Consider the following 19904-nt stretch of genomic DNA (forward strand, 5'->3'; position numbering starts at 1 on the left):
ATGTTTATCAAGCCCTCCCGAGTTCTTGCAAAAAGATTTGCCAACAATATACATTTGCATAAATATAATCTAAGAGGCCATCAATATAATGAGCCATTCATGCAGTTTGGTACATATCATATCTTCGCATCATGCTTTAAGCATCTGTATTAGCAATCAGATCTATTCAATATAGCATGATTCATGTTCCAGGTGATCATACAGAGGAACTATGATATTTTCTTAAGAAATTCACAGGTTTTCTATGACAATTACTATTTTACATTGTAAGTAAAACAAAATTGTCTTGGTTATGTTAAGGATGGGTCAAAGTTGCTTTTAGTCATCAACCTTCTGAATTCTGATGCCTGGCAGGCAGGAGGAAACAGATCTTTGCCAACTCAATGTTGATATAATGATAGCAATACAGCAAACTCCTACTAATCATTCTGTTACTCTGAGGATTAAAGAAATAGGAAAATGTAATATGAATCTTGTTGGTAAAACTAAAATGCAGAACCCATTTGCAAAAATTAAAGAAATTTGCATGCTGAAACCACAGGGTGATCAGATTCTTACAACCAGGCTAATGTCAGCCATGTCTCCTATAGCCAATAGTGCATAATTTAGTAGGGAAAACAGCCAACAATCCATGCATGTACTACCATTAATTAATCACAACCTACTTGTATCGATTAATGATTAAGAGGTTTTATATTCCATCTTCATCTTGAAGGGTTTTAATACGTTCTCTGTTTTCTTGCTGACGCATAAGGTACTTGCAGCTGAAACAGAAGGAATAAGCCATATGTTTCTCAACTAATGAGAAAAAATGGAATCTGATCCGCAGTGTATGCATCTTGAAATAATTTTAAAAAGATGTAGAAGACAGTAATAGCACAATGGTTGGGAGGCAGGAGGAAGCAAACCTTTTTGTTAATGCAGTCAAAGGGAGATCAGCAACAATTGATCCAAGCCTGTGAGGAATAAAAAATTGTAAATGACTGGGGTTTGTTGGCAAAATGAATAACAGGTTGGCTAAGTACAAGGAATGGGACATTGCATCATATGCAGATCACATTGCTATTCTAATCTCCATACCTTCCTATCTGCCAATATATAACCAAGCCTAGGGCTTATTCTAGCCAACACAAGCTTGAGTTTACTTTCCTGTTACAAAGAGAGAAAATACAACAATGGCTAAATCCAACCACATCCGATCTATTAGCTTTCCCAGCAGATCACATCCAAGCATTCAAAAAGTGGAAGAAGAGCTGACCAAGCTCAAAACATTACAAATATCAGCTACTCCAGAAGCAGCTACAATTAGCAGTGGCCTTCTTGGATTAGAACAGCTTTACAAGTGCATGGATGATCTTCTTAACTTGCCACAAACCCTCCAAGCCCTCTCCCAAAATCAAAACAAGAAGTGGGTTGATGGCTTGTTGGAGAAATCGGTGAGGCTTCTGGACATTTGTAGTCTAGCAAGAGATAGTGTCTCTCAGTTGAAGGAACAATTGAGAGATCTGCAATCCTCCCTGAGGAGAAGAAAGGGAGATTCAAGTACTGAAGCCAGTATCACCAGATACACTTCATTCTTAAAGAAGTTGAAAAAGGATGCAAAAAAGTCAATTGCAGCTCTAAAGAAAATCAATGTTGAGATTGATGGATCAACACCCTTAGATGTGCATCATGATATCTCAGCAGTGATCAGAGCACTAAGAGAAGCAAGTGAAGTGAGCACTTCGATTTTCCAGTCTGTCCTGCTTTTCTTCTCCGTGCCAGTTTTGAAGCCAAAGCCATCTAGGTGGTCAGTGGTTTCAAAATTGGTACAAAATGGAAGAGTAGCGTGTGAATACCAATACGACAACACTTGCAATCTGGAGACATTGGAAGCTCAACTTGAGGATATTGAAAACACAATGGAAAGCATTTTTAGGTGCTTGATTAAATTAAGGAGCTCTATCCTAAACATCATCTCTTGCTAAGTAATTGTATAGCCATACTTGTATATAATCAATTTTGTAGTTACTCAAAAGAAATACAATACAAAAGCAAAAGTTTATACTCCAACTTTCATCTATCTATCCTATTATGTGTCTCAAGGCCTCTCCAGTTCTTGCAAACGATCCGTTAACAGTATACATTTGCATAAATATAATCAAAGAGGGCATCAAGATATTGAGACAATTAAAGAGGGCAATAAGATATTGAGGCATTCATGCACTTCGATACAAATCATATCTTCACATCATGGTTAAACAAGCTTATGTATATTAGTAATCTGATCCATTCAGTATAGCATGATTCACAATTTCATATTCTGGGTGATCATATAATGGAACTATAATATTTACTTTATAGCTTTATTCTCTTATGCGGTTTCCAAACATCAGAAGCATAAATTTTCCTAGGTTTATTTCAGATATTATTCAGCTTGCCTCTGCAGAGTGTTAATCAATCCGTCTGAGTCTCTGACCAAAAGGTAAAATTACAAGCAGGTTAACTAGGATGGAAATCACAAGACTCATCACCACCCTCTGCTCTTTTCAGGACCTTGGACCCCCCAAATGTCAATCTGAAAAGATATACTCTCCCTCAGTTTTTTGATGAACTTGTATGTGCTACAATAAAAGAAAAGTACGAAAGGAAATTCCTAAGTTTTCATGAGAATTACTTTTCTACACATGTGAGTGAATGAATATGTAAAAACCATGGAGTTCATTCAATAAGTAAATGCTGTGGTGAAAAGCAGAAGATGCAGTAGTATTGGGTGTCCTGATACGTTCACTGGAAAATACTACCAAAGGCGCAGGAGAAGAGCTGAAAAATAGACTAATTCTTTTTAAGTTTTCCTATTCTTATGCTTCGTTTTTATTTCCCTATTTTCATGTTATATTACCGTTGCCTCTTCCTTCTATTTAAGGAGGATGCATGCAAGCTTATAGATCATCAGATTATTGTTTTTGGCTAATGACATTGGGGAGAAGAAGAACTCCAGAATTCTTCAAAGATTTCCTTTACAACTTAACGTTTTCCTTCTTTTTTCTGTTTCTACTCATTGTTACAATCATAGGTAGAGCTACATCATCTTTGCCTCCTCCGCCACGCCCTTCCAGCCCGGTACGTCGGCCAGTGACGTGATCCCAGTCCTCCCTGCCTGTACCACATTCAAACTTGATATATCTTTCTGAGCTAATTTTCTTGAACATGTTATGGTATTATTGTGATTGATAAATTAAAGGTGCCAAGTGGTAATAATTGTTGAATTTGGAAGATGGAATGGCCTGGCGGGTGGAGAATAATACCACCCGCCAGTTAGGCGGAAGCAATATGAAGAATCAAGACTAGGAAATGAATATAAAACTGAAATTATATTAGTATTCTCTCTGTTTCTAATACAGAAACACAGTACATATATATACACAAATACATAACTGTAAGTAACTACCCATAACTACCCATAACTGACACCTATTCATAAATAGACACAACCCTATAGATAAACCTAACTCTTTAGTTTTCAACACTCCCCCTCAAGCTGGAACATCTAGAAGTTCCAAGCTTGGATTAAAACATACACTCTACAATACAAATGAAGATTAAAAGCAGCTAGAGAATAACAGTGTTGGATGGCTTCGGAGGAACAATGCTATAAACAACCCTTGGGAATGAAGGCACCAGGGACGAAGCTTGTCACAAACTGACACGAACACCCTCACAGCAACATAAGCACTCTAGGATTTGCCAACAACAATCTTCATCACGAACGACAGAGCAAACCAATCTGAGCAGCAAATGGGAGGTAGTAGAGCCCACATGATTGTTGTATGAATACCAAGAAAACCACATGATTGTTGTTTATACCTCTTATAGGATAAGTGAATAACAAAAGAAGCTTCTGGAAATAAACAAGGTGCCAAACATGAAAACCCTAGGGACTAAGTGGTATACCGAATATAAAGAAACAAATACGGTTATACCAAAAACACCCCGGAAAGAGGTTTGGCAACCAACCCAAAAAGCTTTCAAACTTCACCAAAAGGTCCAAGGGCAAAACAACAATCTGGAATTTTCACCGGAGAATACATCACAAGGAAAAATACAATTTTGATGTTTGAAATACCCTAGGAAAGTAGGCTCTGATACCATGTTGAATTTGGAAGATGGAATGGCCTGGCGGGTGGAGAATAATACCACCCGCCAGTTAGGCGGAAGCAATATGAAGAATCAAGACTAGGAAATGAATATAAAACTGAAATTATATTGGTATTCTCTCTGTTTCTAATACAGAAACACAGTACATATATATACACAAATACATAACTGTAAGTAACTACCCATAACTACCCATAACTGACACCTATTCACAAATAGACACAACCCTATAGATAAACCTAACTCTTTAGTTTTCAACAATAATCTTCTAACACTGGGGGGTGGAAACATAATCTTCACCAACTCAATATCGATAAACACCTACGAATCATTTAATTCTAGAAATGTGAGGATAAGAGAAATCAAGAAATGTGTAATAAGAGTGATAACCAAGTCATGTCTCTATAGACAATAATGAATGATGTAATAGGGAACATGGCAGTAAGGCATCTATAATGTGCAGAGATTATTTTATTCCTGATCCTCGTGCATCTATAATTCATTCAATATTTTATATTCTATATTCATTTCAATTTTGAATAGCTTTTACTATCAATTTAATGCATTCTCCGTTTTCTTGTAAATACATGAGGTTTGAACAAAGAGACAGACTGAATAATCCATGCATGTTTCAACTAGTTAAATAGAAAGTGGATCAAATCCACATTGTATTGACCTTAATAATTGCAGAGAAATGTGGCACAGTGCCTTGAGGCAGACAGGAAGCAACTAACCTTTTATTAATGCAGTTGAGGAGAGATTCCAAATCATTCAATTCTAAGCCTGTGAAGAATAAAGTAATTGCTACGATTAGATTCTTGTTGGCAAAATAAATAGCAGGCTTACCAAGTCCCACATTGCACCACACACAGATCACATTTTTAATAGGCTAGTGGAAACCTTGTCTCAAGAGAAATACAATACAAAAGTGAAAGTTTATACTCCAACTTGCATCCATCTCTCCTCTTATATGTATTAGGGCATCCTAGTTCATGCAAAAGATCTGTTAACAGTAGACATTTGCATGAATATAATCAAAGAGGGCATCAATATAGTGAGCCATTCGTGCAATTCGATACAAATCATATCTTGACATCGTGCTCTAACCAGCTTATCTGTATTAGTAATCAGATCCTTTCAGTATAGCATGATTTCATATACTGGGTGATCATACAATGAAACAATGATATTTACTTTTCAGCTTTATTTTCTTATGATTTTTTTCCAACCTTCAGAAACATAAATTTCCCTAGGCTTATTTCTTATATATTCGTCTTGACCCTGCAAACTTTTAATTACACCGTCTGACAAAAAGGTATAATTAAAAGTCAGAGGTAATCCATATTAGCTATGATGGGTCACAAGACTCGTCACCACCCTCTGCTCTTTTAATGACATTGGATGCCCAAATGTCAATCTGAAAAGATATATTTTCCCATATTTGTTTCAAGAACTTGCATTTGCTACAAAAAAAACAGCTGAGTATGGAAGGAAGTTCCTAAGTTTTCATGAGAATTAATTCTGCACACTTGTGAGTTAATGAATATGTGAAAACCAAAGAATTTCGGGTATGAAGTTAATTCAATAAGTAAATGTTGTGGTGAAAAGCCGAAGATGCAGTAGTATTGGGTGTCATTCAAGCTTGATATATCTTCCTGAGCTAATTTTCTTGAATGTGTAATGGTTTTATTGTCATTGATAAAGTAAAGGTGCTAAGTGGTAATAATCTTCTAACGCTGGCAGGTGGAAACATAATCTTCACCAACTCAATATTGATAAACACCTACCAATCATTTTGTAATGGTGAGGATAAGAGAAATATAGAAATGTGTAATAGGAGTCTGATAACCAAGTCAAGTCTCTTTCTATAGTCAATAATGAATGATGTAATACGGAAAATGCCAGTAAGGCCTTTATAATGAGCAGAGGTTAATTTATTCCTGATCCTCGTGCATCTATAATTCATTCAATATTTTATATTCTATCTTCATTTCAATCTTGAACAGATTATACTATCAATTTTTTAACGCATTCCCCATTTTCTTGTAGATCAATGAGGTTCGTGCAAAGAGACAGACCGAATAAGCCATCATGTTTCAACTAATTAAATAGGAGTGGATCAAATTGTATTGACCTTAATAATTGAAGAGAAATGTGGCACAGTGCCTTGAGGCAGACAGGAAGCAACTAACCTTTTATTAATGCAGTTGAGGAGAGATTCCAGATCATTCAATTCTAAGCCTGTGAGGAATAAAGAAATGGCTATGATTAGAGTCTTGTTGGCAAAATAAATAGCAGGCTTACCAAGTCCCACATTGCCCCACACACTCATCACATTTTTAATAGGCAAGTGGATATCTTGTCTCCTTACTTTCTTATCTGCTGATGTATATAACCAAGCCAAGTGCTTTTTCTAGCCATGCAAGATTGAGTTTACTTTCCTGTTAAGACAAGAGAAGAAGACATAGAAATATAGAATGGCAAAACCGCATCCAGCCTACTAGTTTTCCCAGGAGATCACATCCAAGCCAGAAATTGGAAGAAGAGCTGAACGAGCTCAAAATAGTACAAGTATCAACCAGTCCAGAAGAAGCTACAATCTGCAGTGGTGTTCTTGGATTAGAACAGCTTTATGAGCACATGGATGACCTTCTTAAGTCGCCACACACCCTTCATTCCTCATCTCAATATCAAAATAAGCAGTGGGTTGAAGACTTAAAGGAGAATCAGTGAGGATTCTTGACGTTTGTGGTCTAGCAAGAGATAAAGTTTCTCAGATAAAGGAAAAATTAAGAAATCTTCATTCCTTATTGAGGAGAAAGGAAGATTCAACTATTTAATCCAGCATCACTAGAAACACCACGTTTGGGAAGAAGATGAACAAGGATGAAAGAAAGTCAATAGCAGCTATAAAGAAAATGAAAGATGAGATTAGTAGGGCAGTACTCTTAACAGTGGGTCAAGACATATCAGTTGCAATTAGAGTACAAGGAGAAGCAAGTCCAGTGAGCTTTTCTATTCTCAACAGTGTTCTGCTTTTCTAGTCTATGTCGGTTTTAAAGCCAAAGTCATCTAGATGGTCAATTGTTTTAAGGATGTTATAGAATAGAAGAGTAGCATGTGAAGACCAACAAGACAAAATATGCAATCTAGAGAATTTGGAAGCTAAACGTGAGGTCATTCAGAAGAAACTGGAAAGCATTTTTAGATGTTTTGTTAAATCAAGGAGTTCTCTCCTAAACATGGTCTTATTCTAATTAGAAATTGCATATTTTTATACTTGTACATAATCACTTGTGCAATTACTCAAGAAAAATACAGTACAGAAATTAAAATTATATTCCATTATTCAGCTATCTGACTATCTCCCTCTCTAAAGACTGCCAAGTGTACCCAGTTAATTGCAACCCCAGCGAAATTGGTCAAACAGTTAACTTGGTAACTACAAGGATCCAAGTTTGATTCCCCATGGGAGCTGTCTATTGGTCTTCTTGGTTTGAGTTGGTCAGCTATTAGCAATCTAGACTGGTTTAACTCCTTAGGACCTTTGCTAGCTAGGGTCACAAGGTGAGTTTCACCTAGAGCGCACCTTCGAGTAACGGTTGCAGATTTTTCCGCAAATCAAAGTGTACCCAATTAATACAAATGAGGTGAATAATCTGGAAGATTCAAACTAATAGCTCAAACAGGGGTTTTCCAAACAACTGAAAGAGAGTCTCCATATTGTGATATTGTATCTAAGTATCAGAATAGCATGGATCATGTTTCCAGGTAATTGTACTAAGTTTAGCAACTTGGACATTTTGCGTAGGCAAGTACTTGTGTTTAAGTGGAACCTAGCTACATGCATTATATTAATAATGTTTATATTTTAATGCTGGTACACTATATTTCATTATTAATACACCAATGCAATATTAATGAACATTAATTTATAATCATATAAATATCAGTGTACATGTCAAAGAGTGCATGTAAATGTGTACATTATGGTAATTGAGGTGTTAACGCAGTTATAGGTTGTAACTTGTAACTACACCTTGGAACTTACTTAGGCAATTAATCAAACAGGTAGAACTCATAACCTTTTTCTTTTGTAGTAAGAATATTAAAAGGCAACGGTTGCATGAAATTGCAACAGGCTGTCTCCCATGATCTCCTCCTCTCTTTATTGTCAACAAGGCTGAGTTGCTACTGTGTATTTGTACGAGGGCCCTCCAACCAAGTATAGACAAGCCAGTATGTTTTCAAGAATCAAAGTGGCAGAAATGGCGAGATGACTGGATCCAAAAAGAGTAAAGAAAAGACTGTAAGCACACAAAAACTGCAGATGATGAGGATTATACATTTTTGTAAGCCAAAGGCGTGACAATCTAACCGGACTTGCTGCAGGAAAGCACATGGTTATCACATTCATCTGAGCCGTTCCATTACGCGTCTCGTCTCCCATCAAAATTGCTTGTTTTGTGGAAGTCACCAGGGATTATTAAAATCAATTTTATTTTTTGATACTTTCCTAATTTACTCAAACTAATTAAGTCCCAGAATTCTATTCAAGTGTTTGAAGGGTAAAATGACTTTAAAAGAATATATCAAAATATGACACTTTTCAAAGTTGTACAATATAGGAAAAAACGCATTTGGAATTTGAGTTTAATATGGCAAATGAGTTTTTTAAAAATTCAAAATGATTTTTTTTTTCCCACTAAAATACAAGAAACGCATGTGACTCGTATTATACGAGAAACGGTATGATTGAGAAACGCATGTGGGATGCGTTTCTCAATGCATTTCTCGTATTTATACAAGAAATGCATGTGAAACATGCGTTTTCGTATTTTAGCGAAACAAATTCATTTTGAATTTTTGAAAAACTCATTTGCGACTTGCGTTTATGACAAGAAATTAAATCCCAAATGAGTTATTTCTATATTGTACAACTTTGAAAGTGTCATATTTTTGTCTCTTCTCCATTTTGGATCATTTCTGTTAAAAACCTGAGTCCCAAGTCGCCTAAATAGCCTCCCATTTCAGTATAGATCCAAAATATAAGCGTGCACAAAATATAGGAGAATTCCATCCCTTCACCCGTGCAAAAGAAGGATTTCAGAGTCTTAAGGGAGAAATTTGTTATTAAAACTATTGATTGGCTTTGTCTCCATATATCTACAGAAACAATATTGTCAAGATTATGTTTTGTGCACCCCTTTTGTCATGAATGTGGAAAAGTTGTTATGGGGTATCAAACTTCTGATGCCTGGCAGGGAGAAGGAAACATCTTCCACCAGCTCAATACTGATACACCTGCTAATCATTCTGTTAACATTATGAGGATTAAACAAATAGGAAACTGCATTATGAGTTTCGCTGGTGAAAATAAATTGCAGAAACCATTCCCATTCCAAAAAATCAAAGAAATTTGCATTCTGCAACCACATGGTGATCATATTCATAGTCATCTCAGCAATGTCTCCTACTATATAGCATATACAGAATAAAAAATTATAAATGATCAGAGTTTGTTGGCAACATAAATAACAGGTTGGCTAAGTCCAAGGAATGGCACATTGCTATTCTTATCTCCATACCTTCCAATCTGCCAATATATAACCAAGTCTAGAGCTTATTCTAGCCACCACAAGCTTGAGTTTTCTTTCCTGTGACAAAGAGAGAAAATACAAAGATGGCAAAACCCAACCACATCAGATCCATTAGCTTTCCCAGCAGATCACATCCAAGCATTCAGAAAGTGGAAGAAGAGTTTACCAAGCTCAAAACATTACAAGTATCAGCCAATCCAGAAGCAGCTACAATCTGCAGTGGTCTGCTTGGATTAGAACAGCTTTACAAGTACATGGATGATCTTCTTAACTTGCCACAAACCCTTCAAGCCCTCTCCCAAAATCAAAATAAGAAATGGGTTGATGGCTTATTGGAGAAATCTTTGAGGCTCCTTGATATTTGTGGTCTAGCAAGAGACTGCATCTCTCAGTTGAAAGAACACTTGAGAGATCTCCAATCCTCCCAAAGGAGAAGAAAGGGAGATTCAAGTTCTGAAGCCAGCATCACCAAATACTCTTCATTCGTAAAGAAGATGAACAAGGATGCAAAAAAGGCAATTGCAGCTATAAAGAAAATGGATGATGAGATTGATGGATCAACACCCTTAGATGTGCATCATGATATCTCAGCAGTGATAAGAGCATTAAGAGAAGCAAGTGCAGTGAGCACTTCTATTTTCCAGTCTGTCCTGCTTTTCTTGTCTGTGCCAGTTTTGAAGCCTAAGCCATCTAGGTGGTCACTGGTCTCAAAATTGGTACAAAATGGAAGAGTAGCTTGCGAATACAACGCTTGCAATCTGGAGACTTTGGAAGCTGAACTTGAGGATATTGAGAACACAATGCAAAGCATTTTTAGGTGCTTGATTAAATCAAGGAGCTCTCTCTTAAACATCATCTCTTGCTAAGTAATTGTATAGCTATACTTGTATATAATCAATTTTGTAGTCAGTCAAGAGAAATACAATACAAAAGTAAAAGTTTATACTCCAACTTGCTTCTCTCTCCTCTCATGTTTATCAAGCCCTCCCGAGTTCTTGCAAAAGATTTGCCAACAATATACATTTGCATAAATATAATCTAAGAGGACATCAATATAATGAGCCATTCATGCAGTTTGATGCATATCATATCTTGGCATCATGCTTTCAGCATCTGTATTAGCAATCATATCTATTCAGTATAGCATGATTCATGTTCTGGGTGATCATACATAGGAACTATGATATTATCTTAAGAAATTCACAGGTTTTCTATGACAATTACTATTTTACATTGTAAGTAAAACAAAATTGTCTTGGTTATGTTAAGGATGGGGCAAAGTTGCTTTTAGTCATCAACCTTCTGAATTCTGATGCCTGGCAGGCAGGAGGAAACAGATCTTTCCAAACTCAATGTGGATATAATGATAGCATTACAGCAAACACCTACTAATCGTTCTGTTACTCTGAGGATTAAAGAAATAGGAAAATGTAATATGAATCTTGTTGGTAAAACTAAAATGCAGAACCCATTTGCAAAAATTAAAGAAATTTTCATGCTGAAACCACATGGTGATCTGATTCTTACAACCAGGCAAATGTCAGCCATGTCTCCTTCTACATAGCCAATAGTGAATAATGTAGTAGGGAAAACAGCCGACAAGCCATGCATGCACTGCCTTTAATTAATCACAACCCACTTGTATCCATTAATGATTAAGAGGTTTTATATAATTATACTCCATCTTCATCTTGAAGGGTTTTTAATAAGTTCTCTATTTCTTGCTGATGCACGAGGTTCTTGCAGCTGAAACAGATGGAATAAGCCATTAGCCATATGTTTCTTGACTAATGAGAAAAAAGGGAATCTGATCCACAGTGTATGCATCACGGGATAATTTTAAAAAGATGTAGTAGACGGTAATAGCTCAATGGTTGGGGGGCAGGAGGAAGCAAACCTTTTTGTTAATGCAGTCCAAGGGAGATAGGCATCAATTGATCCAAGCCTGTGAGGAATAAAAAATTGTAAATGATTAGAGTTTGTTGGCAAAATGTACAACAGGTTGGCTAAGAACATGGAATAGCACATTGCATCACATGCTGATCACATTGCTACAGCCTAGTGCTATTCTTATCTCCATACCTTCCAATCTGCCAATATATAACCAAGTCTAGAGCTTATTCTTAGCCACCACAAGCTTGAGTTTACTTTCCTGTGACAAAGAGAGAAAATACAAAGATGGCAAAATCCAACCACATCAGATCTATTAGCTTTCCCAGCAGATCACATCCAAGCATTCACAAAGTGGAAGAAGAGCTTACCAAGCTCAAAACATTACAAGTATCAGCCATTCCGGAAGCAGCTACAATCTGCAATGGTCTGCTTGGATTAGAACAGCTTTACAAGTGCATGGATGATCTTCTTAACTTGCCACAAACCCTTCAAGCCCTCTCCCAAAATCAAAATAACAAATGGGTTGATGGCTTATTGGAGAAATCTGTGAGGCTTCTTGATATTTGTGGTCTAGCAAGAGACTGCATCTCTCAGTTGAAAGAACACTTGAGAGATCTCCAATCCTCCCAAAGGAGAAGAAAGGGAGATTCAAGTTCTGAAGCCAGCATCACCAAATACTCTTCATTCGTAAAGAAGATGAACAAGGATGCAAAAAAGGCAATTGCAGCTATAAAGAAAATGGATGATGAGATTGATGGATCAACACCCTTAGATGTGCATCATGATATCTCAGCAGTGATTAGAGCATTAAGAGAAGCAAGTGCAGTGAGCACTTCTATTTTCCAGTCTGTCCTGCTTTTCTTGTCTATGCCAGTTTCGAAGCCTAAGCCATCTAGGTGGTCACTGGTCTCAAAATTGGTACAAAATGGAAGAGTAGCTTGCGAATACAACGCTTGCAATCTGGAGACTTTGGAAGCTGAACTTGAGGATATTGAGAACACAATGCAAATCATTTTTAGGTGCTTGATTAAATCAAGGAGCTCTCTCTTAAACATCATCTCTTGCTAAGTAATTGTATAGCTATACTTGTATATAATCAATTTTGTAGTCAGTCAAGAGAAATACAATACAAAAGTAAAAGTTTATACTCCAACTTGCTTCTCTCTCCTCTCATGTTTATCAAGCCCTCCCGAGTTCTTGCAAAAGATTTGCCAACAATATACATTTGCATAAATATAATCTAAGAGGCCATCAATATAATGAGCCATTCATGCAGTTTGATACATATCATATATTCATATCTTCACATCATGCTTTAAGCATCTGTATTAGCAATCAGATCTATTCAGTATAGCATGATTCATGTTCTGGGTGATCATACAAAGGAACTATGATATTTTCTTTTTAGCTTTATTCTCTAATGAGATTTTCCAAACTCTAGAACTCTAGAAGCATATATTGTCCTGGGGGATTTATTTCAGATTTCATTCGTCTTGCCTCTGTAAAGTGTTAACATTCCCTCTAAGCCAAAACATAAAATTACAAGCCAGAAGTCATGCAGGTTAACTAGGATGAAAGTCACAAGAGTCATCACCACTTTTGCTCTTTTCATGACCTTGGGGATCTATAATGTGCTGAGATCAATTTATGCATCATGATAATAACATACACATATGCACTTGTGTACAAATAATATATATTTACATTATCCAATCAGTGTAGCATGGTTCATGTTATTAGGACTCTGTATTCTAGGCACACTAAAATTCCATCCCCCTCTCCCTATATTATTGGGAATATTATCATTTAGCATTCATATCCTGTTTGTGACTCTTTGTTTCCTTATAAATACATATATTCATGTACTTCAAACATCATGGATTGATCAATAATAAGATCATTCCCAAAACTATTGTTCTCATTGCATGTTTCCAGGCAAGCATACTAAGTTAAGGAACATTGTGTTTAGAGATAACTTTCTACAACTGTTTCTTAACCTTGTTTGGAATGTTTGCAATAAGGAAAAGTTTAGTATTGAAAGAAATTCACTGGTTTTCTAAGATAATTACTATTTTACGTTGTGAGTGAAACAAAACTGTCTTGTTATGTTCACTTTCTGTTATGGATGGGGCAAAGTTGTCATTAGGCATAAACCTTCTGATGCCTGGCAGGCAGGAGGAAACAAATCTTTGCCAACTCAATGTTGATATAATGATAGCATTACAGTAAACACCTACTAATCATTCTGCGACTCTGAGGATTAAAGAAATAGGAAGAAGTATAATGAATATTGTTGGTAAAACTAAAATGCAGAACCCATTTGCAAATATTAAAGAAATTTGAATGCTGAAACCACACGGTGATCTGATTCTTACAACCAGGCTAATGTCAGCCATGTCTCCTTCTATATAGCCAATTGTTAATAATGTAGTAGGGAAAACAGCCAACAAGCCATGCATGTACTACCATTAATTAATCACAACCCTCTTGCATTCATTCATGGTTATGAGGTTTTATATTCCATTCTTGCAGCTGAAACAGATTGAATAAGCCATATGTTTCTCAACTAATGAGAAAAATGGGAATCTGATCCACAATTTATGGATCATGGGATATTTTAAGAAAGATGTAGTCAGTAATAGCTCAATGGTTGGGAGGCAGGAGGAAGCAAACCTTTTTGTTAATGCAGTCGAAGGGAGATCAGCATCAATTGATCCAAGCCTGTGAGGAATAAAAAATTGTAAATGATTACAGTTTGTTGGCAAAATAAATAACAGGTTGGCTAAGTACAAGGAGTGGCACATTGCATCACATGCTGATCACATTGCTATTCTTATCTCCATACCTTCCTATCTGCCAATATATAACCAAGACTAGAGCTTATTCTAGCCAGCACAAGCTTGAGTTTACTTTCCTGTTACAAAGATAGAAAATACAACAATGGCAAAAACCAATCACCTCCGATCTATTAGCTTTCCCAGCAGATCACATCCAAGCATCCAGAAAGTAGAAGAAGAGCTGACAAAGCTCAAAACATTACAAGTCTCAGCCACTCCAGAAGCAGCTACAATCAGCAGTGGTCTTCTTGGATTAGAACAGCTTTACAAGTGCATGGATGGTCTTCTAAACTTGCCACAAACCCTTCAAGCCCTCTCTCAAAATCAAAACAAGAAGTGGGTTGATGGCTTATTGGAGAAATCGGTGAGGCTTCTGGATATTTGTGGTCTAGCAAGGGATAGTGTCTCTCAGTTGAAGGAACAATTGAGAGATCTGCAATCCTCCCTGAGGAGGAGAAAGGGAGATTCAAGTACTGAAGCCACCATCACCAGATACACTTCATTCATAAAGAAGATGAACAAGGATGCAAAAAAGTCAGTTGCAGCTCTAAAGAAAATCAACGTTGAGATTGAAGGATCAACACCCTTAGATGTGCATCATGATATCTCAGCAGTGATTAGAGCACTAAGAGAAGCAAGTGAAGTGAGCACTTCTATTTTCCAGTCTGTCCTGCTTTTCTTGTCTATGCCAGTTTTGAAGCCAAAGCCATCTAGGTGGTCAGTGGTTTCAAAATTGGTACAAAATGGAAGAGTAGCATGTGAATACCAACACAACAACACTTGCAATCTGGAGACATTGGAAGCTCAACTTGAGGATATTGAGAACACAATGGAAAGCATTTTTAGGTGCTTGATTAAATTAAGGAGCTCTATCCTAAACATCATCTCTTGCTAAGTAATTGTATAGCCATACTTGTATATAATCAATTTTGTAGTTACTCAAAAGAAATACAAATACAAAAGTAAAAGTTTATACTCCAACTTTCATCTATCTATCCTCTTATGTGTCTCAAGGCCTCTCCAGTTCTTGCAAATAATCCGTTAACAGTAATCAAAGAGGGTATAGATATATACTTTCCTACAATTGTTTCATGAACTTGTATGTGCCACAATAAAGTCAAGTATGGAAGGAAATTCCTAAGTTTCATGAGAATTACTTTTCCACACTTATGAGTGAATGAATATGTAAAAACCATATGTAATCAGGCCTAGATCTTTATCTAGCCATTGCAAGGTTGAGTTGACTTTCCTGTTAAAACAAGAGAAAATACAAAGAATGGCAACTCCAACCACATCCATCTATTAGTTTTCCCGGCAGATAATATCCAAGCATCCAAAAAGTGGAAGAAGAGCTGAACAAGCTCAAAACAGTACAAGTATCAGCCACCAGAAGCAGCTACAATCTGCAGCGGTCTGCTTGGATTAGAACAGCTTTATAAGTACATGGATAATCTTCTTAACTTACCACAACTCCTTCATGCCTTCTCCCAATATCAAAACAAGAAATGGGCTGATGACTTAATGGAGAAATAAGTGGGGATTCTTGATGTTGAAAGAAATTCACTGGTTTTCTATGATAATTAGTACTATTTTACGTTGTGAGTAAAACAAAATTGTCTTGGTTATGTTCACTTTCTGTGAAGGATGGTGCAAAGTTGTCATTAGGCATAAACCTTCTGACGCGCCAGGAGGAAACAAATCTTTGCCAACTCAGTGTTGATATAATGATAGCATTATAGTAAACACCTACTAATCATTCTGTTACTCTGACGATTAAAGAAATAGGAAAATGTAATATGGATCTTATTGGTAAAACTAAAATGCAGAACCCATTTGCAAAAATTAAAGAAATTTGCAGGCTGAAACCACACGAGGATCTGATTCTTACAACCAGGCTATGTCAGCCATGTCTCCTTCTATATAGCCAATAGTGAATAATGTAATAGGGAAAACAGCCAACAAGCCATGCATGTATTACCATTAATTAATCACAACCGTCTTGCACCCATTCATGATTATGAGATTTTATATTCCATTCTTGCAGCTGAAACAGATTGAATAAGCCATATGTTTCTCAACTAATGAGAAAAAAGGGAATCTGATCCACAATGTATGGATCTTGGGATATTTTAAGAAAGATGTAGCAGACAGTAATAGCTCAATGGTTGGGAGGCAGGAGGAAGCAAACCTTTTTGTTAATGCAGTCAAAGGGAGATCAGCATCAATTTATCCAAGCCTGTGAGGAATAAAAAATTGTAAATGATTACAGTTTGTTGGCAAAATAAATAACAGGTTGGCTAAGTACAAGGAGTGGCACATTGCAATTCTTATCTCCACACCTTCCTATCTGCCAATATATAACCAAGACTAGAGCTTATTCTAGCCAGCACAAGCTTGGGTTTACTTTCCTGTTACAAAGATAGAAAATACAACAATGGCAAAAACCAATCACCTCCGATCTATTAGCTTTCCCAGCAGATCACATCCAAGCATCCAGAAAGTAGAAGAAGAGCTGACAAAGCTCAAAACATTACAAGTCTCAGCCACTCCAGAAGCAGCTACAATCAGCAGTGGTCTTCTTGGATTAGAACAGCTTTACAAGTGCATGGATGGTCTTCTAAACTTGCCACAAACCCTTCAAGCCCTCTCTCAAAATCAAAACAAGAAGTGGGTTGATGGCTTATTGGAGAAATCGGTGAGGCTTCTGGATATTTGTGGTCTAGCAAGGGATAGTGTCTCTCAGTTGAAGGAACAATTGAGAGATCTGCAATCCTCCCTGAGGAGGAGAAAGGGAGATTCAAGTACTGAAGCCACCATCACCAGATACACTTCATTCATAAAGAAGATGAACAAGGATGCAAAAAAGTCAGTTGCAGCTCTAAAGAAAATCAACGTTGAGATTGAAGGATCAACACCCTTAGATGTGCATCATGATATCTCAGCAGTGATTAGAGCACTAAGAGAAGCAAGTGAAGTGAGCACTTCTATTTTCCAGTCTGTCCTGCTTTTCTTGTCTATGCCAGTTTTGAAGCCAAAGACATCTAGGTGGTCAGTGGTTTCAAAATTGGTTCAAAATGGAAGAGTAGCGTGTGAATACCAACACAAAAACACTTGCAATCTGGAGACATTGGAAGCTCAACTTGAGGATATTGAGAACACAATGGAAAGCACTTTTAGGTGCTTGATTAAATTAAGGAGCTCTATCCTAAACATCATATCTTGCTAAATAATTGTATAGCCATACTTGTATATAATCAATTTTGTAGTTACTCAAAAGAAATACAATACAAAAGCAAAAGTTTATACTCCAACTTTCATCTATCTACCCTCTTCAGTTCTTGCAAAAGATCCATTAACAGTATAGATTTGCATAAATATAATCAAAGAGGGCTTCAAGATAATGATCAATCATGCACTTTGATACAAGTCATATCTTCACATCGTGCTTTAACCAGATTATCTGTATTAGTAATCAGATCCAGCCAGTATAGCATGATTCATGTTCTGGGTAATCATACAAAGGAACTATATGATATTTACTTTTTAGCTTTATTCTCTTATGAGATTTTTCCAATCTTCAGAAGCATAAATTTTTCTATGTTTATTTCAGATATCATTCTACTTGCCTCTGCAAAGTGTTAACCACTCCCTCTGACTGATAATTACGGATTCTGGTGGTTTTTTGTGCATTTTGAGAGCTTGTATTGTGGTTTTGTTGAATGAATCGGAAGTAGATAGTCATTGTAGGTGGTTTTGAGATGTTAAGTTGCGGAACAAAGAAAATTGCCACCATTTTGGACAGGAATGGGAGCTGGAATGCGCTTGGCAAGCTCGGGACAGGAAGTTGCTGGAGAATCGCGGCCCCGGCCTAGGAGATTCAGAGAGCTGTTTTGCAAGCTGCGTCCACAACCGCGATCACGCCTGAAGCTGCGGTCGAGAAACTTCATAGACCTGGGCTTGCGCGCTGGAATCATGGGTTAATTAGGGAAATGTGTAATAACCACCCTCTATTTTTCAAAATGTGTGTTGATTTTTTTTTTTATAAAAATGTGTAAAACTAAGTTGTCACATGTGTTTTAGGTTGTGTCCCAACAACTTTTTTTTTTTTTCGTATTTATCTAAAACGCAAGATGGACTTGCGGTTACGGAATCGTATACGTAAAACGCATTTTAGGTTGACATACGCTATAGAATAGTATGCGTAAAAACGCAACTGGCATTTACATTTTACGTATTATACGTAAAACGCAAATGTCAGATGCGTTTATGATTTTTGTACACTGCCGGATTCCGGCGACGTGCGAATACTAAAAAACGCAAGTACAAGTTGCGTTTTGTATTTGTCTGGCCGGTTGTCCGGCTCCATGTGGAACCTAAAACGCAACCGGCAGATGCGTACTCTATTGTGATCAATTTTATTGTACTAGTTTTAGTATAAGTATTATAAAATGAGCAAATATTAATAGAAGATGTGTTAGCTTAGTTGGGTGATCATGTGTTTCAATTAGGGCTGGGCATTTCGGTGCGGTTTATCCGAACCGAACCGAATCAAACCGGTTCGGCCTCAAATCGAAGAACCAATCGGTACTTGGTTTGAGGAAATCGATCGGTTCGGGTTAAATCCGAACCGAACCGAAAAATCGATCGGTTTTCTGCTTTTTTTTTTTTGAATAAGGGTCAAATAGGCCAATCAACTGCGCACCACATTGCAATTGGGCCATCGAACTAAAAAAGAATACAATTGGGTCCCTGAACGACCCAAAATCATGCAATTCAATCCAAATTGACTTGTTTACCTGTAAAGGCGGTTACCGAATTTAAAAAAATTTTTTTTTATAATTTAAAATAAAAATTACAATTAAAAAATAAAAAAAATAATAAAAAAAAAAAACAGAAAACCCTTCGTCTCCGCCGGAGATGAAGGGGTGGCTTCGTCTTGGGCCGTCTCCCCGGCCATGGAGACGGCCTGAGACGAAGCCACCTTCGTCTCAGGCTGTCTCCATGGCCTGGAAGAAGGCCCAAGAGTTGCCTACCACTTCGTCTCCGGCGGAGACGAAGTGCAATCGTTATATCCTACACCACGGCGCACATAGCACTGTGCGCCGCGCGCCTCCCAAAACGACGTCGTTTTGGGGTAGTGTTGGGAGGCGCAGTAGGAAGTTGCTGAGATTATGTGTATTTGTTCACAACGTTATGTGTATTTGTTCACAACGTTATGTGTATTGGTTCATACAGTTATGTGTATTTTTTATACAATTATGTACATTCTTTTTATACAATTATGTACATCCGAATCAGAAAATTTGTGTGTATTATGTTAAGAGTTGATGTGTATTATGTTAAAAGTTTATGTTTATTATGTATTATGTTAGATTATGTGTATTATCTTTTAAAAAGAGTATGTATATTTTGTTATATAATTATGTACATTCATGTA

The 19904-nt window shown here is 36.8% G+C and overlaps 2 protein-coding genes and 1 long non-coding RNA gene across 5 annotated transcripts; 2 read left to right on the plus strand and 1 right to left on the minus strand.

Moving 5' to 3' along the window:
- Positions 1 to 282: 282 nt before the first annotated feature.
- On the minus strand, positions 283 to 15182 carry LOC109167640. 2 transcript variants are annotated; one of them, XR_002051883.1, is made up of 4 exons: positions 14476 to 15182; positions 14304 to 14351; positions 1081 to 1517; positions 283 to 956 (listed from the first exon to the last, which is right to left on the minus strand). It is a non-coding gene; the product is annotated as an uncharacterized LOC109167640 (long non-coding RNA). The 2 variants fall into 2 exon arrangements; XR_002051882.1 differs by lacking the exons at positions 283 to 956; positions 1081 to 1517 and adding an exon at positions 13921 to 14162.
- Positions 1082 to 15376, plus strand: LOC109167637. Of its 2 annotated transcripts, XM_019316703.1 has the most exons (4): positions 1082 to 1151; positions 3785 to 3787; positions 9810 to 10431; positions 15182 to 15376. In XM_019316703.1, the coding sequence occupies exons 3-4, from the start codon at positions 9821 to 9823 to the stop codon at positions 15360 to 15362; spliced, it is 792 nt and encodes a 263-aa protein (XP_019172248.1). In that variant the 5' UTR covers positions 1082 to 1151; positions 3785 to 3787; positions 9810 to 9820; the 3' UTR covers positions 15363 to 15376. The 2 variants fall into 2 exon arrangements, with proteins under 2 accessions (XP_019172248.1, XP_019172249.1); XM_019316704.1 differs by lacking the exon at positions 15182 to 15376 and having other exon boundaries at positions 9810 to 10688.
- Positions 15377 to 16901: 1525 nt separating this feature from the next.
- LOC109167537 lies at positions 16902 to 18126 on the plus strand. The gene is made up of 2 exons (XM_019316559.1): positions 16902 to 17644; positions 18078 to 18126. Exons 1-2 carry the CDS (start codon positions 16902 to 16904, stop codon positions 18124 to 18126), a joined length of 792 nt encoding a protein of 263 aa, XP_019172104.1.
- Positions 18127 to 19904: the final 1778 nt, after the last annotated feature.

This window comes from Ipomoea nil, unplaced genomic scaffold (genome assembly GCF_001879475.1).
Source record: "Ipomoea nil cultivar Tokyo-kokei standard unplaced genomic scaffold, Asagao_1.1 scaffold3169, whole genome shotgun sequence".
NCBI classification, from domain to species: domain Eukaryota; kingdom Viridiplantae; phylum Streptophyta; class Magnoliopsida; order Solanales; family Convolvulaceae; genus Ipomoea; species Ipomoea nil.